The 27,872-nt window shown below is 37.3% G+C and overlaps 2 protein-coding genes across 2 annotated transcripts in view; one reads left to right on the top strand and one right to left on the bottom strand.

The window, feature by feature from the left end:
• The window catches only part of KIAA1598 (KIAA1598 ortholog), a 55,608-nt gene extending 50,520 nt beyond the window's left edge, over positions 1 to 5,088 (top strand). Inside the window, exon 16 of the mRNA XM_010286505.1 lies at positions 4,602 to 5,088. Within this exon, the coding sequence (XP_010284807.1) occupies positions 4,602 to 4,812 (211 nt within the window). The 3' untranslated portion in view covers positions 4,813 to 5,088. The remainder of the gene's footprint in view (positions 1 to 4,601) is intronic.
• A 2,033-nt stretch (positions 5,089 to 7,121) lies between these two features.
• ENO4 (enolase family member 4) lies at positions 7,122 to 27,028 on the bottom strand. Its single transcript, XM_010286506.1, has 14 exons — positions 27,017 to 27,028; positions 25,638 to 25,766; positions 24,296 to 24,486; positions 22,653 to 22,789; positions 20,383 to 20,552; positions 20,023 to 20,154; positions 18,499 to 18,564; positions 17,664 to 17,726; positions 15,436 to 15,603; positions 13,522 to 13,647; positions 11,043 to 11,238; positions 10,000 to 10,067; positions 9,323 to 9,440; positions 7,122 to 7,294 (listed from the first exon to the last, which is right to left on the bottom strand). The coding sequence occupies exons 1-14, from the start codon at positions 27,026 to 27,028 to the stop codon at positions 7,122 to 7,124; spliced, it is 1,749 nt and encodes a 582-aa protein (XP_010284808.1).
• Positions 27,029 to 27,872: the final 844 nt, after the last annotated feature.

Raw genomic sequence — 27,872 nt, 5'->3', positions numbered from 1 at the left:
ATTTTAACTGTTTTAAAAGCTACTGTCACAGGTTTTCCTTAGACTGTACTTTTTGTGTACGCTCTCAGTGAGGTAGAAGCTGTCCAAGATTCATTTAAATTAATTTGCCAATCTTTTTCAGCATTTTTGAAAAAGCACCTAGAAATGGGAACAATTTCCATACTAAAGATTGTCTGCAGTTCCGTTCTGCTCGCTGTTATGTTGACCACCTTTCTACTTGGCCAGATTTAGCAGGGGCATTCCTGAATTAGAGAAAGTTTCTTGCACTTTCTTTGAGATGTCTGGTGTTACAGATAGTACTGGCACTATCAGAGGAGGGAACCAACAGACTAATTCACTAGTGTCACTGTTTGTATTCCCTGTAATTTCATTTTGACAAATACTGTCATGTGATGGAATTTTTTGTTCACTGAAGACTTTCAAGACTTGGAATTGGTCTATTTTCACTATTGTTCAGTATTAGCCTTCAGTCCTGTCTGTTGTATTCCCCTGCCTTATTAAAAATTCTGAAATATTTAATAAACACATCTACAGCTTTTGTTCTCGGTAGAAGTTTTTGACTGAGGATAAAACTGACTCACCTCTTGTGGTCTGACATGCAACGGATGGACCACGGTGGCACTCTGCTGAGCTGAGACCCACTCGCCTGTACAGGCTGACGCCGTGGGCTGGTTAGTCCGGGTCAGAGGCAGGACAGCTGAGCTGCTCTTACGTGGCAAACCCTCCTAGTGTGGTAGTTTGGAAAGGACGTAGTGACTGGAGTATGAGCTTTATTGCACAGGTGATGTTGGTCCTCAGTTACGGGGATCTTGTAGGTAAATGGGAATGCTGGGGTCAGGGTGGGCAGCAATTGCGCAAATAGCAAGCTATAACTGGCATGGGGACCTGGTTTTTGAGTGTTCCTAAAGAAGCAACTGGTGGTGAACAACTGTCAAATCAGCTTAAGGCTTCAAATCTCATCTTCTGGGGAGTAAGGAATAGCACCGGTGGAGCTGTATTTTGGTTTTGAAAGCAATTTTGCTTTGAAGGGAGATGAGAGCTGTTTCAGTGTTCTAGGCAAGGATACTCGCTGAAAGACAAAGTGTCCTGATTTGATGCCATGTTAGTGTCATCTCTTGTAGCAGAAACGACTTCATTCATGCCTGCTCGGATTCTGGGTGGGGTATCCATATGGAGTCTCCCATGCTTCAACTATGTACCTGCAAAACCAGTCTTTGTTGGAATAGATTTTTGCCAGTGTTTTCTAAATATGCTGTAAACAAACATGGATTTTCCTACAGGGTTTCCTTTGAATGGTTTCCTTTAGCCTTCTGCTTTTACGTATTGTTAAGAAATTGGATGGGACTTCATCCAGTAAAATTTTCCATGGTATTTACATAAAATTCCAGTTTCTACTGGAAACGTATTACAATGATATCATGAATAGAGCACCAAGAAAGGTTAAATAATACCAAGGTTATAATATTAACCAGAGGAAACAAAGAAAATCCAAGTCTCGGTTGACAATTCGATCCTTAGTTTGTCCTTTTGTACTCTGACTGTAAATTATTTACAAAGGGCAGAGCAGTACTAGTTCACAGACAGCCCATCAGGCGTAACCCTTTATTTTTACACTTTCTGTAGCTTCTGTAACTATATAAATGGAATATATTGCTTTTGAGACTCTTATATCACAGGCAGTCCTCAGGACTGCATGGGACTTTGCATATCCTGTGCAATTAATCTAAAATGCATTTATCATCTAAATCTGGATTTCACAGTACAGATTTTATGTGTTTAGTCATAAAAATATATGCAGACTTAGGAATAATTATGTATGAATGAGTACAATAGAACTAGGTTCTCAATTTCTGGCTTAAATATATTGTTGGACAAATAACAAGAATACTGATAATGACATTAACAATCTTAATGAAGGAAGAGCTTTGCCTAGAGCTAAATGCAAATACCTTGGCTGGACAAATTTCTAATTGTTCAAAACTGCGTCTAACTATATCTGTACTAATTGCTTGTCTCAGCTTGATTTGTAGCGGCAAAACCTGTTTTTTGAAAGGGAGAACCAAACGACGTTCATTCTTGCACCGAAACTTTATTATGCCTGCATTCTGCTCTTGACAAACTATTGAAAATAAGCTATGAATACCTGATAAATAGGGTTAATGATTTTTAAGAGTACCTCAGCTGTAACAGCAGCACTGTCAGGCTGGTGCTGCAACAGTGTAAAGGATTTGAAGAAGGGAATGCTAGTACAATGGAGTCGGAATAGTAATTCTTATTTTTATGCTTGAAACGCTGATTTAATCACTGGTTTTCACCATTAAAGTACTTTATATCGACATCTTTCATTTTTCTGTCCTTGCAAGGTGGTAAATATGATTGCCGTTTTATCCATTTTTGTTATAAATGAAACAGACTTCAGAGCGTTTGGCTGTGCATCAGTTGCTGGAATGCTGCCATACGCTAATGCAGACTCCCCACTGTGAGCCCAGTGAAGAATTATACTTTGATTCACCAGATTGTATTAAATAGTCCAGCTGTTGGGATTTGAAAGATAGTTACCTCCAAAGTGAAATAAAAATGAACTTGGCATTTATGGCTTTGACCATTTTTATAGTGTTGGGCAATCAGCTTTTCAGAGGTAGCACTTTTTAAAATAACCCTCTTCTGGTTACACTGCTTTAAAAAGTTTAATTTGCTGTAACATTCAAAATACCCCACCTTGTATTTTCTGGAATGATTGGCAACTTTTGCATAAAATAAGCATTATTTTCCTTATGAAATCACTAGCTTCTGATGATAATCAAATGAGTCTGAAACTGTGTCTATTAGTGCCAATTTCTGCATTAATTAACTTACACCGAAGTTCTAATGTTAGAGACAATTCTTGTAATTAAAGCTTGAACATGGAATTTCATTTGCTATATCCAGTGCTTCAGTAGCAAGCTGAGTAAATTCTCTCTGAAATGGAAAGTGCAACAACTGCTGTTTCTGTGATTATTTATTTGTTTTTAACCTGTACATTTGCTCTCTCCCCGTCAGGTGGGAGCCAGTACATTCTCCGCCCCGTGCTCTAATTGTTGAGTGGGGTGACCTCTTTTTTCCTTTGTTGTTTTCTCTAGGACAAAGACTGTCACAATAAAGGGTGGTTCATAGCAGATGGATCCAGTAACTGAATTTCTTTCTCTGGCCTCCAGTTGATCCTACTTTTTCCTTTTGAGTGTGTTACGTTAGCAGTATGGAAGGCTGTTTTTTATGAGTAAGCATGAAAAATTTAAAAAAAAAAAAAAAAAGGCTCTGGAGTAGCAAAGGGAGTTGCATTCAGCAGCCGTACAGGAGGGCACAGCCACGCACCCACTGGTGCCTGTCGGACCTTCTTGCACCGCGGTGCTTTGCAGCTCTCCCACAGTTTGGCGGCTGTGGCTGTATCAGTGTAGGCGTCTATACGGTGCCCATACCATTGCGTAAGGCCCTGCCTACAGGTGGGCCAAGCGCGCGTGTGTGACTGCCCTCCCTAAGCATGCCTGGTGACAAACGCTCAGGCAGACGGGGCCAGCAGGCTCGGGGAAGCGCGGCGAAGGAGGGGTCAGCCCGTGCTTGCAAGCTGCCCGTCTGCCCCCGCAGCCGCGTTAAGACGGCCGAGGAAGTGCCCCGATCCGCCCCTTGTTCCGGTCGTGCTTTCCCAGTGTTTGCTGGCTCCTCTGCTGGTGCATTCCAGCTAATCTAAGGATTTGCCTGCACGCTTTCAACACTAGTACAAAGCTTTTGAATATAGACAAGTGCTTTTAGTGTTTATAGCACGATGCCAGCCTCAACAAATAACCCTGGTGCCTCTGACCTTTCCCTCCTCCCTCCCTGCTCAGAGGGCTTTTTATCGGCAAGAATCCCTGCGCTGCGAGCAGTCAAGACGTAACCCCATTTCTGCGGTACGGAATGTAGGTCTAACACCCTCTGTATTGCAGCAAATCCAGCCCGTGAATTTTCAGAAATCGTTTGCACTCGCTCCCAGCGAGACCATGAGCAGCCTGTTGGTGCCGAGCCTTGGTGGAAAATCTGGTTGCACTGCCGCTACTGCCGGCCACGCGGCCGAGTGCTGCGCAGGGCCAGCCCCACGCGAGCTGCTCTGGGATGGAGATGTGGAGAAGCAGCCACGTTCTCCTTTCAGGCGGCGGGACTGTTAGCCTACAGACGGCAGGAATGGGTAGCGTTTTCTCTGGGTGCAGCTGCTCTGTTGGACATGGGGGAGCCCCTAAATCCAGCTCCAAGTTGAGCAGAGAGAAAATAAATTCTTAAGATTATCTTTAAACTGCTTCTTTCATAGTCTAAGGATTTTTTCAGTGCTCTGTAAGTTCGTTTTTCCTGTTAAGTATCTTCCGTGGCTAGCTTAACAAATGGTTCAGGAGGGGTGATGCAACTGTTGCATTTTGTGCACTACTGTCTCTGTGTAACAGCTGTTAAATCTATAAATCTATTTACTAGTTTAGTAGACCTGTCCTGGTCATATGTGCTACTAATAATAGAAATGCTTTTCTGTGTCTTTATATTCTTTCTCCTAAATATGTGAATTATTACCTGTATTCATCTATTTATTCTTCTTCCTTTAGATCAACTAGCCATACAGAATTTACAAGAAAGGCTTCTAGCAGTGAAAAAGAGACAGAATCCATTGTAGTTTTAGATCCTGTTTCCACCAGTGGGAATCAGACACCTGAAAACATGCTGAATCGGAACAAAATGAAAGAAGAAGCAAGCAAGGCGCTGCATAAAGAAACTAATGTTGAGAAAATAAGAGAAACAGACAGTTCTAACTGTTAATTGTTATTCTGAAAGGCTGTAACTTTTGCGAACCATTATCTGGACATGTAAATTGCTTAGGTGTGTTACTAGGGGCTACGGTCTGTACTCCAAACAGTTTTCAGTAATATCGATTGAAATGGTCTTTTGTATGCAGTTTTGTTACATGCATTAAAGTGTTAAATAACTATGTATCACTCAAAATCCCTTTCTATGGTTAATATTTTCTTAGATATTGTCAGTTACCTTTTCTTTAAAACTACATTTGAAAAGGCTTTTTAAATTATTCTTTTGTTGAGACAATACCTTGTTAAAGGTCCAGTCTAAAGCTTGCCAGAAGCCCCTTGCATCCCTCTTGAACTGGACGCCTATGAAGGTGATTACGCACACATCAGATTTAGTATGGGGGGTATTACTAATAATTAAAAAAATCAGGTTTTAGACATACTGCTTTAAAAATATTTTGATATCTACTTAATCCAAGATCTTGTCAGTCTCCTTACTGCTGTCTCCAGACACGCTTTTTTGAGGAAATTAAAAGCACAAGCATAACACTTCCATTTCAGATTCCCCAGTGGACAGCTAGCCCAAAGACTGAAAAGCAAAGGCAGTGCAGTTTGTCATTTTGGTACCAAGATTTTGGTAATGGTAGCCGAAGTCAGAAGTTTGTGGGTTGAGATTGGTGCTCTCCTCTAGATTAAAAGCTTTTCACAGGAGGACCTACCTCCTGGTTTTTTGTTTCAGTGCTGCATAGTAAAGTTTGGTACTGCTGCAACTGCAGTCTGTATTTGCTGCTGCAAAAAAAGTTAACCTCGGCTCCTGTGAGTATGGAATACATTTGGGATTCGGTCATTCTAGGAGTGCAAGTTATTTGAAACCAACATTTTGAGAGCTTGCAGCAGTAACAAATGAGCCTTTGCTTGGAACCTGGTACACACTGGTGGCATTAATTTCTTTGAGATAACACTTCGGATGTCTGTATTTGATGACACAAACCCCAGTTTCCCTCAGCCCTTATTTCCTATGAAGACAGTGAGATAGGTACCTAATTGATTTGCTCCACTGCCAATTCACATTCCATTGTAGTCTCTTTTTAAATTCAACACGGTATCCCATTCTTTTATAATGAGCAAACGTGTAATCAGGGATTTACCTAAAGATTGGCATAACTGAAATTGGGTGGTCAAGTACTTGAATGCACTTGGATTATTTTTTATTTAATGATTTGAAACAGTGATAGTATTGAAGGATGAATGTTCTGAGTTTGTTGGTTTTGCTCTGCATGCAACTGTCTGGTGCTTTTCCTACAAATAAAATGATAGTAATGAGTGTGGTAGTTGCACATCTTTTTTTGGTGCTTTTTGCATGTTTTCTAAGGAAATCTTGGACTTGATCTAATTACTGAACTACATATAATTTCTAAACTTGGGGAAATTTGTCTCTCATTGATATCTTAATTTCTGGGGGGGTGGTTGGTTCTAGTGGTTAATTTTTCACTTAGGGTATCTGTTACACTGAATTGAAAATGCAACATTTTCTATATGTATTTTTCCTCTAATTATTGCTGCTGTGTTCTATGTTCAAATTTTCAAATGATACAAACCCCAGAAGCTTTTGAAGAAGTATTTCTTTTACTTAAACTGTTTGTTACCTAGGACATAAATTATTTATCTTTTCACTGTTGCTTATTAAAAAGATTCCTGACAAGTTTCCCAGACCTTGTGGAAGTGACTTGTTATTCCCTGCCTCCGACTGAAGCAAGCTTCCTAGTGATGCCAATTACAGCTTTGTGCCCTACATTTGGGGTTTGCACTGAGGCGCTTGTATTGCTAGCTAGCTAGAACTGGAGCAAAATTTCCCTTGTAGGCTAGATCTAAGAGCAGCATTGAGGGGGTGTGGGGGGATGGAGCAGCATAACAGTCAAGGCCTTTGTTTTTTGTAAAAAAAATTTTTTTTTTTTTCCTGTTTGTCAATAGCTTGCTCTTTGTATGGAGAGAGATTTCGACTTTCCCAAAACAAACATTTAGTTTCAGACTTAACACAGATGTTATTTGTTTTGTCAATTTGTAAATACAGCACAGAATTTTTTTGTGGTATTTTCAAACTAGAGCCAGGGCTCTGTTAACTTGGTTTCAGCTGAAAGCACTGCTCTCCTGGGGAAAAGAGAAGCTAGTATGTGAATGCTTTTAAAAATCTTTGGCTAAAGTGCTCGAAAACAAGTAGATTAAGGAATAGTTAATGTATGAGTTTCTTAATAGTTTTGTGGGCTTTTTTGGGGTTTTTTTTGTTTTTTTTTTTAAGAAATTTACCCAAAAGTTAATGTGGACCACCTAGGTCAGTGTGCTGTTCTCTGAGAGCTGAGCAGGCAGGCTGCAATCCTCCAGGGCGGGTTGAGAGAGCTGTGGAGGCAACAAGTCCTGTTTTGGGGGAGGAAGTACATCAGAAGGTTGTTTTTCTGGCTGTGATTCTTCAGCAAAAGCAATAAATTCAAGATTTGCTTCACCTGAAATAAAGAGAAAAAACAAACTAATGTTTGCTGTAATCTGCTTTCTTGTGGTGTTCTCTGGTGCACCCAGAGTTTTTTAAAATGCCGCATGATGCTTAACAGGTCTCTAAACACCTTTGAAAGTCTGGTCCCTGAAAACAAAGGCCTGCACTTTGACTACAGGATTAGGGAATGGTGCACAGCAGCTTGAGCTGGGACATTTATTGCATTCCCTTCTTCACTAATCATCTCCCCTTGCTGCCCTTTTTTTGAACACCCACCTTCCTCTGCACTGGTGCTTTTCCAAAATTTCCCATCAGCTGACTGCACCTCTTCTCTACCCCAGCCTTTAATAACCTCACATAAGCCCGCGTTCGGCTGCTGCTCCTGCAGCTATCGCTTCCCCTCTCTTCTCACTGCTGTTCTTCCCCAAGGGTGTGACACTCCTGCCTCCCTACCCTCACCACCTAACTCCCGTTATTTGCCACGTACGCAGTGCCCACCCCACCGCCGAATACACCTCGGCTGCGCTCGTTACTCTTCCGTGAAGGGGTGGCCAGCCTGTGGTTCCGCTTGCAAGCGGTTCACACGCGCCGTCCAGGAGGACCCGGTGCCTGAAAGGCAGCCTCGGCAGCGGGGCTTCCATGCACCCAGGGTTACTCGCAGGAGCTGGAGCGCCGGGGTTGCGGTGCTCCGGGGCCCAGCTGCCTGCCCCATCCCCTCACTCGGGGGGGACCCCTGATGGGTCAGTGTCACCTCCTGTCTCCGAGCCACTTGGGAGTCCGGTGTATTCCGTAGCTCGCAGCCCAGCCAAATGAAGGGTTTGGTATGCAGCTCAGACCTGTGGTCTCAGTATTTCCCTGCTGTTAATTTAGTTATTGGATTTTACTTCGGTCAAGTGATTAACGGCATCGGGGATTGCTGCTATTTCACTTTATGAGATAAAGGTTTAAGTATTTGTCAAACCCGAGCTCTTTTGCTTAGACTATACCATTTGAGTAGGGGATATATTAATACTGCTGAGGCAGTTAAAATTCATAGTTCTATCATTGTCTGTCTTGTCTTTGAAAAGTGCATCCTGTGAAACTACTTCGGAGGCAATAAAGAATTTCTGTCTACATTTCTGTTTTTTGCAATGATTATATACGAGCAAGGGAGAGATTTCAAAAATAATATTTTCAACAATTTATTTTTTAAATAAAAACTTTGTTCTACAGCGTGCATGTTGAGTACTGCTAGCCTATGCGTAGAACATTGAAAATTATTAGAAACAGAAGGGTAAAATTACTTAATTCCTCTTCACTTTTCTTTTTCTAAGGCATAATAAATTCTTGCAAACCCTTTCCTTCTTTTCTTCCTCTCCTTGTCTCTCTGCTTTCCCTTCAGACTGTATGCCTTTATTCTGTCTTGACTGATACCTGAGCAAGTGAGAAGTGGCTCTAATGAACCGTTAAGCATTTAACAGTGTGGAGTATCGTGTAAAAAGAAGACGCAGATCCTGAAATGCTGGCAGATGCATACAAGTGGCTAAGGCTGAATGTGCATCCTCAACTTCGTTTTTTCTTGGGTTTTAGTCCTTACCCATGCAATTCTAGCTTTCCAAACACATTTTGCTGGAAATGCAACACACAAAAGGGGGTTGTGAAATGAAGTTATGTTAGCAATATATGTTTAGGGGCTTGAGGGAGGTGGGGTATGTGGCCTAAAATTCCATTTTGGCAGCTTTTCGGCATGTTATATGCATGGTTTTTGTTTTGTTCCTTTTGCACGGTGGGCTTCAAGACTCCAACCAATTAATTCTGGAAAAAAGCTTAATGTAGGCTACTCCTCAAGAAGGGGTCTATTTTAACATTCAGTAAACAGATAATCCATTAGGACAACAATATACATTGTGGCAAGTGCTATCCTAGGTTTTTTTTGTCAGCGCTTATTTATAGTCTTTTGATTTCACTTCCCTCCTGTGGTGCAGTTTCAATCATTCTCCCTCCAATCTTTGTTCTCGTATTCATTGCAAGCTGAAAACAAAAGTAAGAAAGAAGCTCATACGTAGCGTTCTATTCTTGGCCAGTTCTTCCTCTATAGCAAGAAGGCGGTTGTATTTGGTCACCCTTTCTCCGCGGGAAAGACCTCCCAACTTGATAAACCTGGCACCCAGTCCAACAGCCTTAAATGAGAAAGTACGTATTTTAAAACTACACGGTTTGGGAAGTGAAGTCATCCTTCATTAATACACATGGTATCCTGCTTCTAATTTAACACTCCTATCCTTCTACAGATAAAACCTCTCCTTGAAATGGAAATAAAGTATCTTAATGAAAGATTTGTCAGATGCAAACAGTAATTTTCACTGGCGTATGAAATGAAATTTTATTTGCAAATGTAGCTTTAATACAAAAAGATTAAATATATTAGTGTTAAGAATTTTTGCCTAAAATACTATTACTACTCAGGAATTTTTTAAGTCACTTTTTTTTATAAACTAATGCAACAAATAGATCATACACACTTTTGAATATACTCCCTGCTTTCGCAAATTTCCTGTGTGTTCTCTTTAAACTCAAAGATTAACTCTCTCTGGGGGAAAAAAGCAACTCTCTAGAAAAAGCCCATTTTGTGAAATGTTGTTTCTTTCTCAAGCAGAAAAAGGCTTTCTCCTTAAAAACCAGTTCATGTTAAAAGCAGTATTTTGGCAATTCTGCAGTTGAACAGCTCTCAAGACTTACCAGATCCACAAGGCTATCATCAGAAGATTCTCCATCTGGACTTCCTAATATGGTAATATGTCTTTGACCTATATATAACAGGAGGGTAAAACCTTCATTAGTGTATATTTTATATATTCAACACAGAAATTGTTTGGACTTTTCATTCTTTTTTACCTTTGGGCTATCTAAGCTTAATTATAAATAGGAATAAAACCAATGAAACCCATCTCATAAAGATGTAGACCGTGTTTGCTACATTAACATTACATTTTATTTTCAACATGGATAAGGGAGTATCTAACATCCTATCCTAATTTCTGTCTCTAGCCGATCTGTCTGGTAATGTATTCTACAGGCTAGGAGGCTGTTCTATCTATTTTAAATGTGCTCCTTACTATAGTAATGATTTTTCTTCACTATAAAAAAAGAGTTTACCATCATGACTGAGTGAAATCTTCAAATTGCTATTTACTAGCTTTGATATAGTGATTCTGGGCTTTTTGAAGGAATAAGGAAGGAACTTACATATATTAAATTTGTCCATCCATTCCTTGGGTATAAAAATTAATAAAGAAAAATTGATAAAAAGAGAAATCTTACATATGAAACTGCCCAAGTTCTTAGTACTGTTACCACAAAGGCTCAGTAATATGTAGTCAATAATCTATGTAAACTGCAATTTTAAATATTTTGGACTTGCTTGGATTTCTTAATTATTAATACTAGTATTAATTTGAATCAAAATTCAGATTACTCAACTACATCTTCTTTTATTTTAATTCTGGTATCTAACTGTATGACAGTTAGCTGCAGTGTCAAAGGGCACTCTCATTCAAAGCATCCAGTGTATTAATTTACCATAGTTGAAGCCTTGAACGCTGTTTCAAGCTCCTGAACAGACACTGGTGAATCAAAACATGAATTTTAGTTTCTTCTGACAAGCACTTTCTAAATCAGAAGTGGCAATAATTTCATAAAAAGATGTAGTATTTACAGGCATAGCAACAGTATTTATTGACTTGTAGGGTGTGAAAGTCAGCCCTTTTCCCCCCTCTACTCACCGTCTAGAAGTCCAGTAACTTCTATGAGGTCTGACACCTTGGTTTGGTTGATGTATTTTAGGACAACACCACTGCACCGTGGTATGTTTATGTTTTGGTCAATTTTAAGTTTGGAAATATCTGTGGCAGCATCTTCAGCAATCAAGTAACATTTGGATCTAAGAGCACAATACATGTTATCCCATTGTTGTCGGTCCTGCATAAGCAATCAAGTAAATAACTGGAGTTTAAAAAACTAAATTGAATGAAAACCCTAACTGAGGAGGTAAAAATAAAAATAAAAAATTTGTATTTAATCCAAAATATACCCTTCATATAAACATATTATATATTATACTGTATTTTAAACCTGTCTACCTAAGAAAAACATGGCACTGGAATTTTGCTAGGATTTTAAGATTTTGCTAGAAAACATGAATTCTAATCTGGAATTATTAAAGCTAGTTGCACACAAGTATAGTTTAAAATATTTCAAATTAAATTAACTGTAAGAATGTGCTATTTTGATTTCCTTCCTGAGTTTTATTTAAGTTTAATGGAATATAAAATAATTTTCTCTGTTTTTTTTCAGAGGAATCCATAATATTTAAGTATAAAATAATGAAACAGGAGGCAGTCATAGACTCAATGACACGTATCAAGGCAGGATGATCAGAGCTGTATGACTGAACTGTATGAAGGAACAGCAGAGTACAAAGCTGTCTTTCCTGCAAAGCTCCATTTTTTTAGGGTCTTTGTTTTTTGATTTTAATGCATTGTCCACATGGTGCTGAGGTTTAAGGATAAATAAAGGACATGGATATAGTAATTTGAAAGAAGAAATATATAAATTAATTTGCTTTCTTTGTGTCCACAGAATGCAAAATTCTCACATTAAAAACATTGCTTTTCTAGTTAATATAATTTGCCAGTAATAATTCTTGGTCTGCAGATCAGACAGACTTTTGTACCTATATAGCTGCAGTCTGTATAAGGGTTCATACCTATGAGGATTTCAAGCCCACGTGTAAGTGAAAATGAAGTTTTTGACACCAGAACAAATGTTTAAACTTAAGCACCTGAAGTGGTCTGCTGTCTGGCAACGAATTGTTGAACTGGTACCAGAGCTAATCCTCAAGGACCTAATTATCTGTGGCAAAGATATGGCATGGGTTAACTTTGTAGATTTGTGAGGGGGGAGGAGGAGGAGAGGCATGTCCCTTAAGAATGTTCTATTTATTTCAAATGGCACTTCAGTATCTGTTGTAACTCTCTTGCAGATTTTCGTACTGCAATATATGTTTCTTCGTAAGAATTCTCAAGGAAGTTTGCAGCCCTGGCAGGAGTGGGGAACCGTCTGGTGTTTTGGAACATGGGTAATTCAGAGAGTCAGACTGAAACAGTGCAGGGAGGCAAGGCTAAATAGAGTGAGGTAACAGTAAACACAGATATTAGAAAAATCTGTGTTTATCTGTGTTTTAGATAAGAACAAAATCAGATTGATTTTGCAGTTCATCTGCTTTAGAATTATTGATTGAGGCACTGGGCAGGTTCACAAAGACAACATCACTTTTCTTTCCCCTTCAATCACAGTCTTCATGTTTTGTTCATGAAAACAACCCCCATATATTTACTTTAAAGAAGATAAAGTGTGCAATTCGACAGCAAGAGCAAATTTTTATTAAGTTGTGGAACTGCAGAATCTAGGTGTACAATTGCAAGTTCTGCTACAATTAAGTTTTTATCTTTTTTGTAATACATGGAAACTTAATCTTATGGATAAATGCTAATATTTAAGGTTATGCAGTCTGTTTCTTTCATCCACTTATAACTTGACAACATGCTTAATAGTATTCTACTTTTTTGTTGTAATCTATTGGCCACACTAAATTAACTCCTCTAACTTTGATCACAGTAGTAAATACATGGTATCTTAGTACCACTTTGAAAGTTCTGCCAAGCAATGCTGTGAGTGACAGGTTTGTTCCGGCTTTGACTATAAATCTCAATCACAAAGAACAGCAGCAATAATTATTTTTGAGTGATTCTGAGGCATATACAACTACGTCCAAGTTTTAGCTTCTCTCATCTCATCTCATGTCATTTATAGATCACTTGAATTTTATAATTTGATTTTATAATTTGAATTATTTGTTTACATAAGAAGGAAAATACAATAAAACCAACAGTGGTTTAGCACATAGAATGAGAAAAAAAAAATTCTTGTAGTTCTTTACAATATTTGTACTGGCCATATTCTGTTCATGCCAGGATTATTTTCTGGCAGGAATTATGTCAAAAGTATGGAAAAATTGAGTTATTGTCAGTTAAGGCTATGCAAATGAATTGTTAAATACATTTTTATAGTGATATTTTTGTGCCTAAAGAGTCTGAAAACAGAAGCTTGTATTTTATATGTTTTTTAAAAATGTGAAAAGTTCAGTGCTATGCCACTTAACAGTATTATCAATTTTTCAAGGACCGCACCGTGGTATCTTACCTCTTTTCTTAAGGGATCTATTAATGCAATAATAGAAGGAAATTTATTAATCAGTTCCACATACATGTCAACCATTTCATCAGGACTTTTGAACATTCCAGTGAGTATTTCGTATTTTCCTTTAACCTAGAAAGTAATGTAAAAAGCATAAAAGATAAGGAAGATAATTAATACTTTAAAAACCAGAGTACTAGCATACAGATCTTGTGACAGTAGTATCTCTATTAAGGCAGTGGACTGTGTGTTCGATAAGCACACATTCACTTGCCTGCTTTATGTCTAAGTGTCAACACATTGTTGTAGAAAACTCTGCCTAAAGTAACAGTGGGATCCAGTGGGCTCATGTCAAAGTCTCTGAAAGATGCCACTCCCAAAACAAGGGAGATCTATTCAGCATTTTCTAGGCAACACTGCCAGTTTCACACTATTTTATATTTTATCATAAAGTTAACAGTATTTGACATTTTGATTAAATCTTGCATGAAAAGTCTCACTTTTAATTTCCAAAAAAGGTTAATTTTTTGTCCTCTTTTTCAGAAAGAAAACATTGCTATGGGAGAGGAGTGCACCCTCAGCACTCAAAAACAAGATATTGCCTTTTCTTGCCTCTTTCCCCTTTCAAAAAAAGGACTAGTTTAAAACTAATCTCATCATTATGGGAAGCACAAACTGCAGCATACGAGGATTATTAAGCTGTCACACTGTGCCAGAATACCCACTGCATTAGTGACTTCAACAGTTCAATAACAGAAAGTTACAGAATTACTGAGAATTCATTGGTTAAGATTTTGCTCATTCTGGTATGGGATACAGATATCACCAATTGTCAGGAAAGCAACTGCTTTCACAAATGGTATTAATAATGGAAGGTTTGTCACTATAGTACACCCAAATACACAAAATCTCATGAGCTATTAAACACAATGGGAAGTTTCTTTTTTTGCTTAATGAGAAACCTGATTGATTGGTCATGGAACAAGGGGTAAGAACTTCAAGACTTCAGCTGGAGATAAATAAACTTTGTAAAATAAAAATCTTGAAAAATAAGGATTAAAAAATGAATGTTGGTACACAATGAGATGAATGTTGGTGGGTATACACACATACCATAGTAAAAGCACACAGAAAGGTCAAGGTACTTTGAAGAAAACAACAGAGGTAGTGTAATAAAATGCAGAAAGAAGCATCTAGTGGTATGAAGGAATTATAGAAGTATACTTGTGTAAAAAATTTCTTGATCTTCATCCATGAAAGCAAGGTGGATAGAAGATAATTATTTCCTTTATACCTTGTGGTCAACAAGATTTCCCGCTTAATACTTTAATTCAGAATTGTCTGAGATGTATTATGAAATGAAGTTGGTTTGTTAAATAGAGCACGTAGTAGATGTTTGCCCATTAAAACAGTTTGCTGTATTTGACACAGACTGATCTGGAAAATCTTATTAAATAAACAGAGAAAAGGAATAAGCCTGGCTGATACAGGCAGGCTTCTACCATTTGAATGGTTAAAGTTAAATCATGAAAGTAATAGAGATTCCTGTAGGAGAAAACAAGTTGTAATGGGCGTCTGCCTTGGTCCAGTGGGCCTTATTCCATGCAAGGTGCACCACCAGCATGCTGGTACAGCTGCGGAGAAGGAATACATGCATTCTCACTGCTCCCACTGCATCAAGCTACCAAGTCTCGTCCCCTTGCACACACAATCCAGTTACGTATCTATCTGCTACACTTTTAGGACTGATTCAACCATAATTTATAAATGCAGATACAATTCTTTTCATTTGCTTGACTGGTACCTTAAAAAATGAGGGTAGAAGCTTCTAGGTGAGTTTGCAATGTAATAATAAATAATGTTAACAAATAGCTACATTCCTTTTAAGAACCAACAAAATAGACATTGAAAATAACTTACATAATCCATTAGTTCCTGAGCAGCACAATTTATTGCTAAATATATGTCTGTTCCTAGCTCCAGACCTATATTGTTGCAAGCTGTTTGCATCAGGAGTAGTGGTTGTTCTAGATTATCGCATTGTGTTATTAGGCAACCTAAGTGTGATATTCTTTTTAAGGCTCGTGGCTGAAAGTAAAGCAAAAATAATCACTTTATTTGCATACATGTATATACATAATACTTAATTTTTTTTTTTCACTCTCATTTCTGTCTGCATTCAGTCATCAAAATATAAATCTGTTCTCAGAAATCGCATTAGCAACTTTAAGGACAATTCTCTGTGAATCTCTCTCCAATATTCTTTGGAAGTAGGTCTAATCATGTAGTTCTTGATCTTATATAGGTAGTATTGGTTTACAAAAAGATTTTAAAGGCACTCTTGACAACCACTGAGTTGTCATGGAAGCTATGTAAAAGTTTCCAGTGCTGTGGAACATCCCTTTGCCAGAAAAACATATTCTCCGCTTTTAAACAGCTTTTACTCATTTATCCTCAACCACAACTTTGATATTGCCTCTATGTTCAAGAAACACTAGAACCTTCCCAGACTTCTAGAAGGAACAAATTTCATAAGGGAAAATCTCTCTAGCACAGCTGCATGGCACTGTCTGCCTCAGGAACAGTGTTCCTGGACATGAGCCACAAGCAGAGTTGCATTGAGGAAATATTTCACATGTCCTTCTGTTGTCAGGTTTTTTGTAGGTTTTTCAAACACTGATTTTTAACTTTAAAGCCTGTGAATTTTGGATTATGAAGAATGACATTAAGTTGCCCAGGAAGCAGCAGGATATAATCCTGAGGTAGACTGGAGAAGTCAATTGGAAGGCACCAGTTTTGACAAGAGTTAGAGAACTAACTACAGCAGAGAGCACAGAGGCCTAGCTACAGAGGATGTATGAATGTTCCTTCACATACAAAATTAGGAAGAAAATGCAAGTCAAATTGTTATGAGATTATTTTGTAGCAATCTGCAACGAGAGACAATCTATTTGATTGTTCCCTTTGGAGCACTAAGCTGCAGCAATAGACATCAAGAAATGCTGCAGTCTTCCTGCATTTAATGAAAGGTTGAAGTTATGGCTGCATTTTCATGTGATTTTCAAAGCACTCATATGTTGTGCTTTGTAACATTTTATTAAAAGCATTATTTATCTTAAAAAAACATTTTTTTCTGTCTAGTGTTTACTTCTATAACCTAAAAAACTTCTTCTTCTTTACTGCCTACTTCGTGATTTTTCCTTTTTTTTTCCCCAAAAAAGTTTCAACTAACATGGTGCTTTTATCAGTTTAAAATTAGACTCTCTACTATCTCCTTCAGTTGTTTCCTACTGAAATAGGTTTTTTTCAGCCTAATGCATTGTTTCCTTAGGGAGTGCATATCTTAAGGAATTATTTTAACTTGCGACTGCAGTAGATATTGTGATAAACGTATGGAAAATACCCACCAGAAAAACATTGGCCAGCTACTTAATGAGATGAACTTTGTGTTGTTTAAGCAACAAAAAAATAGGAAAACTTTTGTTCATCCTTTCTTTTGTATATTCCACAACAGCAACAATCTCACCTGATAGTATTTTAATTGTCTCAGAATGGAAAGCAAAACCAGCATGGTATTTCCATCCCACTATTTGGAAAACTCATCTATAGGTTTTGAAGTGATAAAAAAAGATTATTTGAGTCATATAAAATAATGTCCTGTGCCCTGTTGTGAGTGCTGCCCTTGATCTACTGGTTATCTGCCATTATCTATAACCTCAAACAGGAACTGGGAACTTAATGAAGAATGATTATGAGGAGAGTTTTGCTCCCAGAGCTAGGAAGCAGCACAATATGCAAGTCTTACAGTTAACAGTTTTACGGCCCACATGATCAAAATGGCATGTTCTCTGCTGGTGCTTCAGGCCTGGAAAATGCTCATTTGGATAATTTACCAGGTTTTCTATATGAGAAAAATGACCAGATTCCAGAATAATTTCCCCTTTCTGTTATTGTTCCACAGGAAGGGAAGGTATAGTCTAAAGAATCCAAATTATTATGTAAAATATCAGCATTTGGAATATTTAAGTCTTGGCTTGACCTTTCCAAAACAGTAATGTAGATTAATGTTTCATTTCTTAAGAACATTCTGTTTCCCTGCTGTTGTTAATACATTGATGAAGGCTTAAAATTACAATCTCTTTTCTTACCAGAGCTTTCTTCCCTGTATTATGTACTCTGCCTTTCTTACCGTCTGCTAGTTGAGGAGTGGGCTGTTGGGATTGAAAAAAGAAAGAAATCAATTCCATGGAAAAGTCCAAAAATGACAGAGAGTCCTCAGAATAAAAAATTTAATTAAAAAAAGTTTACTGAATTTTGGTCTAAAGAGATTGCAAGTATTTAAGTAAGTTAGGAAATAGCTTCTGTTTTGTCTTGAATAGTATCAGCAACTCTCCAGTTTTATTTTGTGGTGGTAACTCATTTCAAGTATTTATTTCTATGTGGGCATCACTCCAATCATCATTTGTTTTTCAAAAGATTCTCACCTAGCCTATCAAAAATACTTAGATATTAGATCTTAGAAATGGGGGGAACCTTAGGGGATCTTAGAAATTTGAATCTAGACTCTTTACTTGGAGAAACGCAACAACCTAACTTTGCAAAAAGCATATGCACATACTGAGATTGATAGACTACTACAGTAACAGTACCTTGAATAATACTCATTGCATGTGTATGAGACTTAACAAGATCAGAACCATATACTCTATATTCACTGTGATATCATTCACTCCCAGTATACTTCTTCAGATAAACAGAAAGTCTTACTATGCTTAGAACAATGTTTTATTCTATCTTCGTTAATTTAGTATCACCAAATGGCCAATGTTTTAATCATCTGTCAGAGAAACACATCTTCTATTCTGTGCCATAAGACCACGCCTGATAACAGGATAAGTGTTCCATGTTTAAGCTTAAAAAGACAATAGTAGTAAAAAGACCGAATGAAGTACATCACATTATTATCACACATTTTTATTGTACCACTTTGCCTGGAGGCTCCAACAGTTTCATCATTTCTTTCTGAATATCCAGAACTCTTTCTATGCCCTGAAATTAAACAACAGTAATCTTCAAAAGAAAGATAAATTATTTCATTTTTATAGGTTAAATCAGAAGAGAGAGAACACTTATTCTAAATGCATATCCTAATATAAAGTATTTTTAAAGAACCTATTAATTACAGACTTCCTCAACACAATCCCCCCACCCACAAAATACAGTCAAGCGCCCAATGATAAAGGGTTAGTAGGAGTGGAATGAACAGGAATATTTGATTACACCACTGAATGGGACGGCAAGAAACGCGGTCTCTTCTTCCCCAAAAGGAACCCTTCCTAAATCTAACAAGTAAGCAGTATCTCGGCCTATGTAATATCTGAGAAGTGGGAAGATGGTAGTCACCATTCACAACTGTGACTCTATCTACGACTTCTGAACTGGAAATTCTGACAAAATTGAATGTATTTACCTTCAGAACATTTCCAGGAAACAGGGATAAAATAGCTGTCTTAATTTTAAACACTGGGGAATGGAGGAATCCATTGCTTTTAATGCAAGACTCTTTTTCCTTTTCATCTGAGTTAGTAAAAGTTTAATGCTAACTTTGTAAATCACAGTTCAGATTTTCTTAAATGTGCCAGGAAAGAAATACTGAAGGGGGCAGAAGTCAGTCACAGCTGACAACACATCAACACAGGACAAATGGCTACATTTTTTGCACTGCAGCAAACAGTTTGCTACTAGAGTCCTAGTGCTACATGAGCTCCTACATGAGCACTAGGAGGCATTACATCTTTGAAAGGTACAGAATTAGCAACCTCATTAAGAGCTCTTGGTGACAATTCTAAAAACTTAAAGGAAAAGGAAAAAGAAAGAGAATCAAGCTCAGCTATTTGTTCAGGTCACCAGCATACAAAGTAGAAATTGCAGACCTAACGTAAAGATACATATATAATGTCTATAATATCACACATGGCTAAACAAAAAGAGAGGGTTGATCCAATCTGCCTCATCCATCCTTCTTGCCCCTTGAATAGATTAGATTTTATTCTGCTTTGTATTCCCATCTATCTTCACAATTTCATTTTTAAAGCAATATATTCCCCAAGTTTTTATGCTTTCCTGTGAAGTTGTTATGAGCTTTGTTGTTTTGTATGCTCTATCAACTGATAGATACTATTTATAATCTATTAATGTAAAATCACATTCTAAACAAAATTCCCCTACATCTTCTTCAATGCACTGATTTTCTCCTCTATACTAACACATACATTTTTAACTTGAAATCTTCATATATCTTCTTTTAAATATTCATCTATTTACTTCTTTTAATGTTCTTTGTGTTAGAATTCTGCACTAACATTTGTTAAAACTTTGGCCTTGCAAACAAAAAATAAAACACACAGTTTGTAAGGACGATATTGAAAAGATCTATATACTTACGTACATATATCGTTTATAAGAAGTCTATAGAATACACTTATAAAAATTAAAATGAAACAGTACCTGTTTGAGTGATAACTGAACTGGTGGTATAAGCATAACTTCTTTCACTAATTTCAGTTTTGCAGGTAAAATTTTTTCACAGTTCAACAGAGTAACCATTGGGAGTGGTAGAGTCATTTCTTTAGGTGAATCCTGTAATTGGGAGTACCATGTGAAAATGAAAATGCTAAAACTCAGAATAATTTCTTATATATTTTAATTATAGCACAGGGTTCAAAGACTGCTACAGGCAATGGTCTTAATGGTGTATTCTATGAGGTATATTTAATACCACTGTCACGAGGGACTACTGGCTTCAGAATTCTAGAATAATTGTGATAACTGGGATAAAATAAACAAAATTACAAAAGTCACATGTACCTGATCATGTTTCAGCAGTGCAATATGTAAGTACAATGGGATACGGCTAATGGTGGCACCAGCCTTAGCTATAGCAAGCGATGTTCCCCCAATGGCTAAGCTGCCACAAAGCACTGATTCAACGGGTTCTGCAGGTGGGATCGGTCTCTCTGCAACTGCCACCTTCTTTCCTACAAGACAGAGAGTAGTAGCTAAGTATTTTCGTGGTTTAAAAAGAAAGCTTATGTATCACAGTTATAGGAGTACATATGATATTGTCATTTCAGTAGGTACTCATATTACAAAAGAATTGGTTCTTTTTTTAGAAGTTAATTTTGTCAGTTGTTTTATATGAAATGACCTTACAAGTAAGCAAAGTATCTGTCCTCGCTCTGGTGTCAAATGTATTTCAAATCCATTTCTTTTGGAGATCTTTCAGCCACTGAAATATGTATTTTTATTTATCTATGTTTATATCCAGTAGTGTTATATAATTTTTCAGGTTTCTTTCATAAAGCATGATTTCAGTATTCTTTATCGTCCTCCTTATGTGCTCAGCTTTTGCATAAACAACTTGGCAGATTACATTATAACTTGATTGGGAGTATACATACTTGATTTCTTCTTATAATGACTTTAAAAAAAATTATACCTATAACAGTTGGATTTTCCAATGAGAAAACATATCTTTTAAATTTTCCACACGCATAGTCTTGTTAGATTTTCAAAATAACTTATTTCTCTTTCAAATACAGAAGAGTAACTTTTGTCAAAATTCTTGAAACCCAGGAGTTCCCACTATCATACTTATTGCCTACAGTGCTTACAGGAACACGTACAATAAGCACCTATGTGAAACCAAAATAAGCTGTCCGATTCTCAAGAATCACATGCATTGGGTACTTGTTTGTAAATCTCACCAACTACTTTGGTTCCTAATAGGAGTGCCACACAAGTTTTTATTTCAATAAAATATAAATACTACAGGATACAACTGATATTTTATGATAGAATGTTCTTAATAGGACCTTAATTGGATAGGCAGGTTAGATTATACATCATTTGTATATTATACAGAGATTCTATACCTCTTACACTAAGGATGAACAGCTACACACATAGACACTAGTAATTAAGTACTGAGCAACTCTGACAAACTGCAGTGTTTTGCAGAGATCCTTTACACTACACTACATTGTAACCTGCATAAATTACAACACAGATGCTACCTCTGAAAGCACCTGCTACTGGAAGACACCATCTGTTAGTGGTCTCCTGTAACAACAAGTAGCTTTATAATCATTGGCACCTAACAGTCAGGTGTTGATTCTAACAATAATACTACAGTCAATGTCACAATCAAATATAAAGAAAACACAATTAGTGAAAACAAATAATATATGTATCAGCAGAAGCTTGACTAAAAGTATAATATACAACATGATGATATCTGGACTGACCTGACAACTGCAGACATTACATTTCAGGTTGAAGGTGAATTTACTGTGCCCACATCTAATATATTAACCGGGAGGTTTTACTAATAGTATATGACACTTGAAACTAAAGTGATAAGAAATAGTAATTTGCCAAAATTTTCTGCCCTTCCAATAAATGATAACAACTTCCCCCCCCCGCCCCGAGGGTAATGCATATGTGGAGGTATGGTGTTTTTTTTGCTCTGGAATGTTTTTTTTGGCCATGTATACTTACCCTGTTTCTCTACTCTGACACCATTTGTTCCTGTAGTAGCATTATCTGCTTACCTCTTTTTACTCTGTACTGCCCATCATTCCCATCTCATCCCCTTCCTTTTTTCTCTTTTGCTCTTCACCTTATTTCCTCCTTTTCTGTCTTAGCAAGAAACTTCCCTTCCTCCCTCCCTCCATTCTTTTCAACTTCTATCTTAATTCTATTTCCATTTTCCTGTTCAGTTTTGTGATTCCTTTTTCTTTCCTTATCATTTTCATTTTTATTCTTCATTTGCATCCTCCTCCATTCTTATTCCTCACTCTGAAGAGTAATAACCTGCTGTCTAAGCCAACTGTAAAACAAAGGCAGAAACTCTGTTCAACCAATGCATGTGAATGATGAGAAAATGCTCTATTTTCCCCTCTCTCATTTCTGCAGTAGAAGCTGCTGTGATCCACAAGAAGATTTAGGACAGAGTAACCAAATCCTTTGAACATGTGTCATGTGTTCTGAAGTATTCATGTCCACTTCAGAAAGTACTTTAGCACCTTTATCAATATCTGTATTGCAGAAAGTATTAAAATCAAATAAACTAAAACCTGGTTTTGCTGCTTTTTTTTCCCCAGGTAGTGCTGTTGCTGATGGAGTGCATGAACTAAGGGCAAGACTGGCTTCTGTTTCTTCTTCCTGGTTTTGAATTCCTTTTTTTTCTTCTACCTTTTTTGTAAAGTATTCACTGAGGGAAGAGGCATAAAGATTACTGGCTCAAAATATTGTTAGACATGTGACAAGCAGACACAGGATACAGGCTAAAGAACATGCTCAGAGGTGGATTAAGGGCATCTATTTGAGCTTCTGCCACAGACTCATTGTGCGAAGCCGGTGAAGTCAATGACATCATTAATTTTTCGTAGTCATCTGCAGCGTTGGTTAACAAAAAGAACCACAAGCAAGTATTATAAATCTTAACACATGCTTTTCAAATCACACTGGTTTGAAAGTCATCTCTGTGCAGACAATCTTAGCATGAAGGATGTATTTGCTTTGCATGGGTAGTAACAGATCCTGTCATAACTTCATGACATACAACAGCTTGGCCTAGGTTGCTAATTCAATAGGTCAGTTGTATGCTGGTTATCTAAGTGGCTGCAAGCTCAGAAGTGGCTGAATTTCAATTACATGCACAAAGTAGAAACTGCATAAATGGGTCACAGTCACCCAATTCAGGCAAACTGAGTATGTAAGATATATAGTGTAATCAATGCATTAAAATCTTACTTAGACTCACTTCAGCTGGAAGAATTTCTTTCCAATTGAGTCCTTATTCCTTTCATCAATGTTTCCCCAAAGCTAACCCACATGGAAGGCAATTAGTTCTGTTTGCTACAGTCTGTGTTAACTGTGGCAGCCCAACGACTACCCCTACAGCCAAGTGTCATTCTCCTCGGTGATACAGCTGAAAGAAACAATTCCAACTACAGAAGAGAATGACAGGCCATATTACTGCTTCCAGGGTGAAGAAAGCCATAATGGTGCCAGGTAGCTCCTCTAACGTTACCGTGAAAACACAGATACCTCTGTGATACTTGAGTCCCTCAAGTCTTTTTTTTCTTTTAAAAACCAGACATATTTCTTTGAATAGAAAAATATGGCCATTCTTTTTTACTTTGTGATGCTCCCAAGAAGAAATATTTGTGTGAAAAAATAACATGGATGTTTACTAAAGAAACTATGTTTCCAAAGAAAATAATTGCCCCACGTACGAAGCTTTTTGGAGTAGCTTGCTCAGAAAGAAGACTCTACCAGAATCTGAAAACTGTACATACATACATGTTTTCTGTGGATTAGCTCAATGCAGAAGAAACACACTTTTGTTCTGCAGTGCAGCGAACAGAAGTAGAGTCGCAGCCTGAAAAAACATCCCCACTGAATTAAACTGGCACCAACGAGTTTCTTAAACAGAGCCTTTGGCTCATGAACATGTTCAGGCATGTTTTTCTTAGAGACCCTTATTTTTGTATCCCATGTATGAAACCTTGTAAAAAACAGCACTATTTTCATATCATAATTATGAAAAAAGCAGAAAATAATATAGTGGAATGTATCTGAGATAGACATCCTAAAATATCAAAAACATTAAAAAATAGTAGAAAACATTGAATAGTCTATATGTTTTTCATTTACAATACAAATTAACAGTGCATATTTCAAATGCAATAATTGCATAATATGCAAGACCTACCCAAGCACCTTATCAACCTTAGACTGGTCAGTAGGCTTCAAGTCTCTTAACATTGTGTTCAGTGGTTCATTGACCCATTCCACAGCAGTGTTAACAGAGTCCCTTCGTTCTTTCTCATCAGCTTCAGTTGTTTCCGGTAACGCATTTTCAGGTATTTGAGAAAGAGAAGACATTACAGTGGAACAAATCCTCTGCAAAAAAAAAAGGTAAAAGACCTCAAAACACTATTTAATTTCTAGCTTGGAAATGTCATTTGAAAGACTAAGAAGTATATGTCTTTACCAACTGTATGAGTATCTATCTCCAAATCTACTGTTTGCTCCACTTACTTATCTTTTTTCATCCAGTACCTTCTTCCTAGGTAAGAAGGTACCTTCTTCCATATTTCGGTAATCACTGATGTTACTCAAGTTTCTTGACCTAAATTAAAAATTCATCTCCTGACAGATGTGCTTTACACATGTATTTTATCAGAACAGAATGGAGTTATTTTAAAGACTATACAGTCATTAGGACATCTTTTACTGCAGCTGTTGGCAGCCTGCTGTAACATGATTCATCAGCATTCATGCTTAATGCCATTCCTCATGATCAGTTACGTTTTGTCTTCCTTAGATAATTTAAACTGATCTTTCTGTACTGCTGAAGAATAAACAATACTTAAGAAAATTCACTTAATGAAGACATCATTTACAAATATCACAGAGTTGCCTGTATTAATAGTATTAACTTTACATACTGTGAATATCTATGAAATTATATTTAATTCAAGAACGAAGTGAACCATAGTTTAACTAAGGAAATGTAGAAATAATTACTCCACAATAGCTAGAGTTACAAAGACAGTATCTTGAATATTTCAGGTTGGGGGAAAGATGGCAATGCACCACCAGTTTTGCATTGCAGATGCTAGATGGATATGTTTCACTTAACTATCATCACCCACATCAGCCTATTAGCTCAGTGTAAAACAGTGACCTTCACCTATACTGTGTTTTTGACTTGTACTATATTTTTCTGAAACACTGTCATACAAACAGAAATATAAGGATCTGAAAATAAAAAAAAAATAACAGGAAAATGAACTTTACAGGGCTAGATATGGAGTGTAAGGAAAAGCTACATGATCATTAAGACAGACATGAATAATATACAAAGGGGCACTGCCTAATTTCATGACAGTTTTTTTTCTAAGTTACAACACTCAACTGTTGAGTCACAGAGATTTATGTCCTTTCATTAAAGATGGAAAATATAATGTTCCTTAGGATGTCAGTAGAATAGTACCTCTCTCCGATATTGTCTTATTAAAATAAACAAAACAGGAAGAAGCAGTTCATACCTTCTCATTGTTTTTAACTCTACAGTATATTTCGACTTCTAATGTTGGCTGACCAACTCCATCAAGAACTTTTCTTCCAACTAATTTGCATATTACTGGAGCTTTTGAAAATTTAGAAAAGTAGTTAGCCTTAAATGAAAGAGAAATAACTTCATTAAAAGGCAATTTCTATGCAAAGAGGTTTTTATTCCATTACATATTGTCCCATCAAATCCATCACTGAGCAAATCCATTTATACGTCCCGGTATTCAAAATACTTCTGTTACACTTCTATGTTATCTGCTTAAGAATGAGATTCCAGGGAACAGATCCAACTCATATCTACACATGGAAGTCCAAAGCCACATCCAGGTTAGATGAACATGTGATTTATTTGGCAAAGTTAGCGTTGAGTATGAAAATGTCCTTAACCCTCCTAGAAAATATGCATTTGTCCAAAGCTCACCCAGCTTTACACTGAATAACAAAAATAGTCATTGTGGTACTCATGAAACTCATTTCTATTAGAATTCACGTAGCCTCCACCTCCCCTGTGCAGTGAGCTGCTATAAAATAATCATTTTGTCTGTGGGTAAGGTCTTGAAAAAATACATGTCTCTTCTACAAGGAGAGAAGAAAGATCCTGGACAAGATAAACTCTTAGAAATCCACACGGAACTCTACTAGATCCTAACTTTATATTAAAATTCCTGTTGCATTGCTGTTGCACGCTTTCATTTATTTATCTATTAACAACTAGTTATTAAGCTTTAAAATAATGTTGTAAATTTTCTCCCTAACAAAAATACTAGAAACAATCTTTAACCAAAACCCTCCTGTTCAGAAGAAGTTCTTGTGTGAAACACTATGCATAAAATTTTATATGTGCTGCAGACAGGGAAAAATGAGAAGTATTTTCAGAATACACTTCTTCCTTATAGAAAGTACTTAATGTTCTAGACATCTAATAACGTTTCAAGGTTGTTTCATCAAATACATATGTATAGTGGCTCATGTGTCTCAACACTCAACAGATGCAATATTAAAGATCTTCACAGCAGAAGATTTAATCTGGAAGGAAGAAAAGCTTGTCAGCAAGCTCCTCAATAACAATGATAGTCATTCCTGTTGTAGGCTCCTCTCCTACAGAACACACTTGGTGTAAGGTTATTTTTCATGATGACCAAACTCTCCTAATTAGAAGTAGGTTTTTGGTTGGACAGAACTGAACTAACAAGGTTGGCACAATTTTAAGGGGTTGCTGGTATGCGGCACCTAGTTACAGGACACAAGACAACTAGGGATCACTACATGGGAAATCTGGGATTTTAGGTCAGCAAGCTTTGAGTACTGTGAGAAAGGTGAAAAAGTAGACTTCTGGCAGGCAGAGTTCTCTTACTTGTTGCAACATGGCCTGTTGGAACTGTCACCATCCAACTATAAGAATAGATTTGGGGCTCTGCCCATATTTAATAAACATTAATGTTGCTTTAAAAAAAGGATTAAGTTGCTACCTGGGGTTTACTACATAATTACTTAATAGTTTGATTCTTTAGTCTGGTATTGGAGATGGCCACCAACCCATGACTTACCAACTGGGAAAACTACGAAACACAGCTATGTAGTGTGTTGGGGAACACACCAAACGCCAAGCAAAGCAAGAACAGGTGTTACCTGTTCTAGTCCCTTCTGTTGGTGATGGTAAAACACTTGGAGATGGGAAACAGTCCAAGATGCAATGAAATATTTCATTTCCACAGCCAATTTCACACCAAACTACATACCAGAAAACAGAGTTGCTCACTATTGTTATGTTGGCAATTCCAGTATCACCACTAACTGAGGTTTCATTAGAACTACTGTCTACAATATTTTGCCAACTGGGAACAGATAAAATTGGTCTGCTTCTTGATACTTCTACTGAGGCCCATATGCTTTCCAGGAATAGCTGCAGTGTGAATAGCACCTAGTCTCTTGTTGCCATTGCCCCAAGACATCTCCATGCTGAGCAGCAGCTTCATTAGGGATGCCCACGTGCCCTCCCAAGGCAACATACTTCGGTTTTGTGTTGACACAAGCAACCAGTGCAAGAGAAAAAGCCCTGCTGCTGTGGAAATGCATTTGGCTCAAAGTGCCACTGGTCACAAACACAAAACCATCACAGACCTTGCGTGAGCCCACGGGAAATTGTTTAACTGTAATCACAGAGACGTCGAGCTCCTCGCAGCAACCTGTTGGTTTACATCAAGCCCTTG

The sequence above is a fragment of the Phaethon lepturus genome, unplaced genomic scaffold, assembly GCF_000687285.1.
Source record: "Phaethon lepturus isolate BGI_N335 unplaced genomic scaffold, ASM68728v1 scaffold29864, whole genome shotgun sequence".
In the NCBI taxonomy this organism is placed as follows: domain Eukaryota; kingdom Metazoa; phylum Chordata; class Aves; order Phaethontiformes; family Phaethontidae; genus Phaethon; species Phaethon lepturus.
This window is presented reverse-complemented; position numbering and strand designations above follow the sequence as displayed.

Excerpts from the sequence above, each read along its gene's own strand:
- ENO4 (XM_010286506.1), bottom strand. Across the intron at positions 11,239-13,521 it reads TAGATCCCTTAAGAAAAGAG|GACCGACAACAATGGGATAA; the intron begins GTAAGATACCAC and ends TTGCTTATGCAG. Across the intron at positions 7,295-9,322 it reads GGCCAAGAATAGAACGCTAC|GTGAAGCAAATCTTGAATTT; the intron begins GTATGAGCTTCT and ends TCTTTATTTCAG.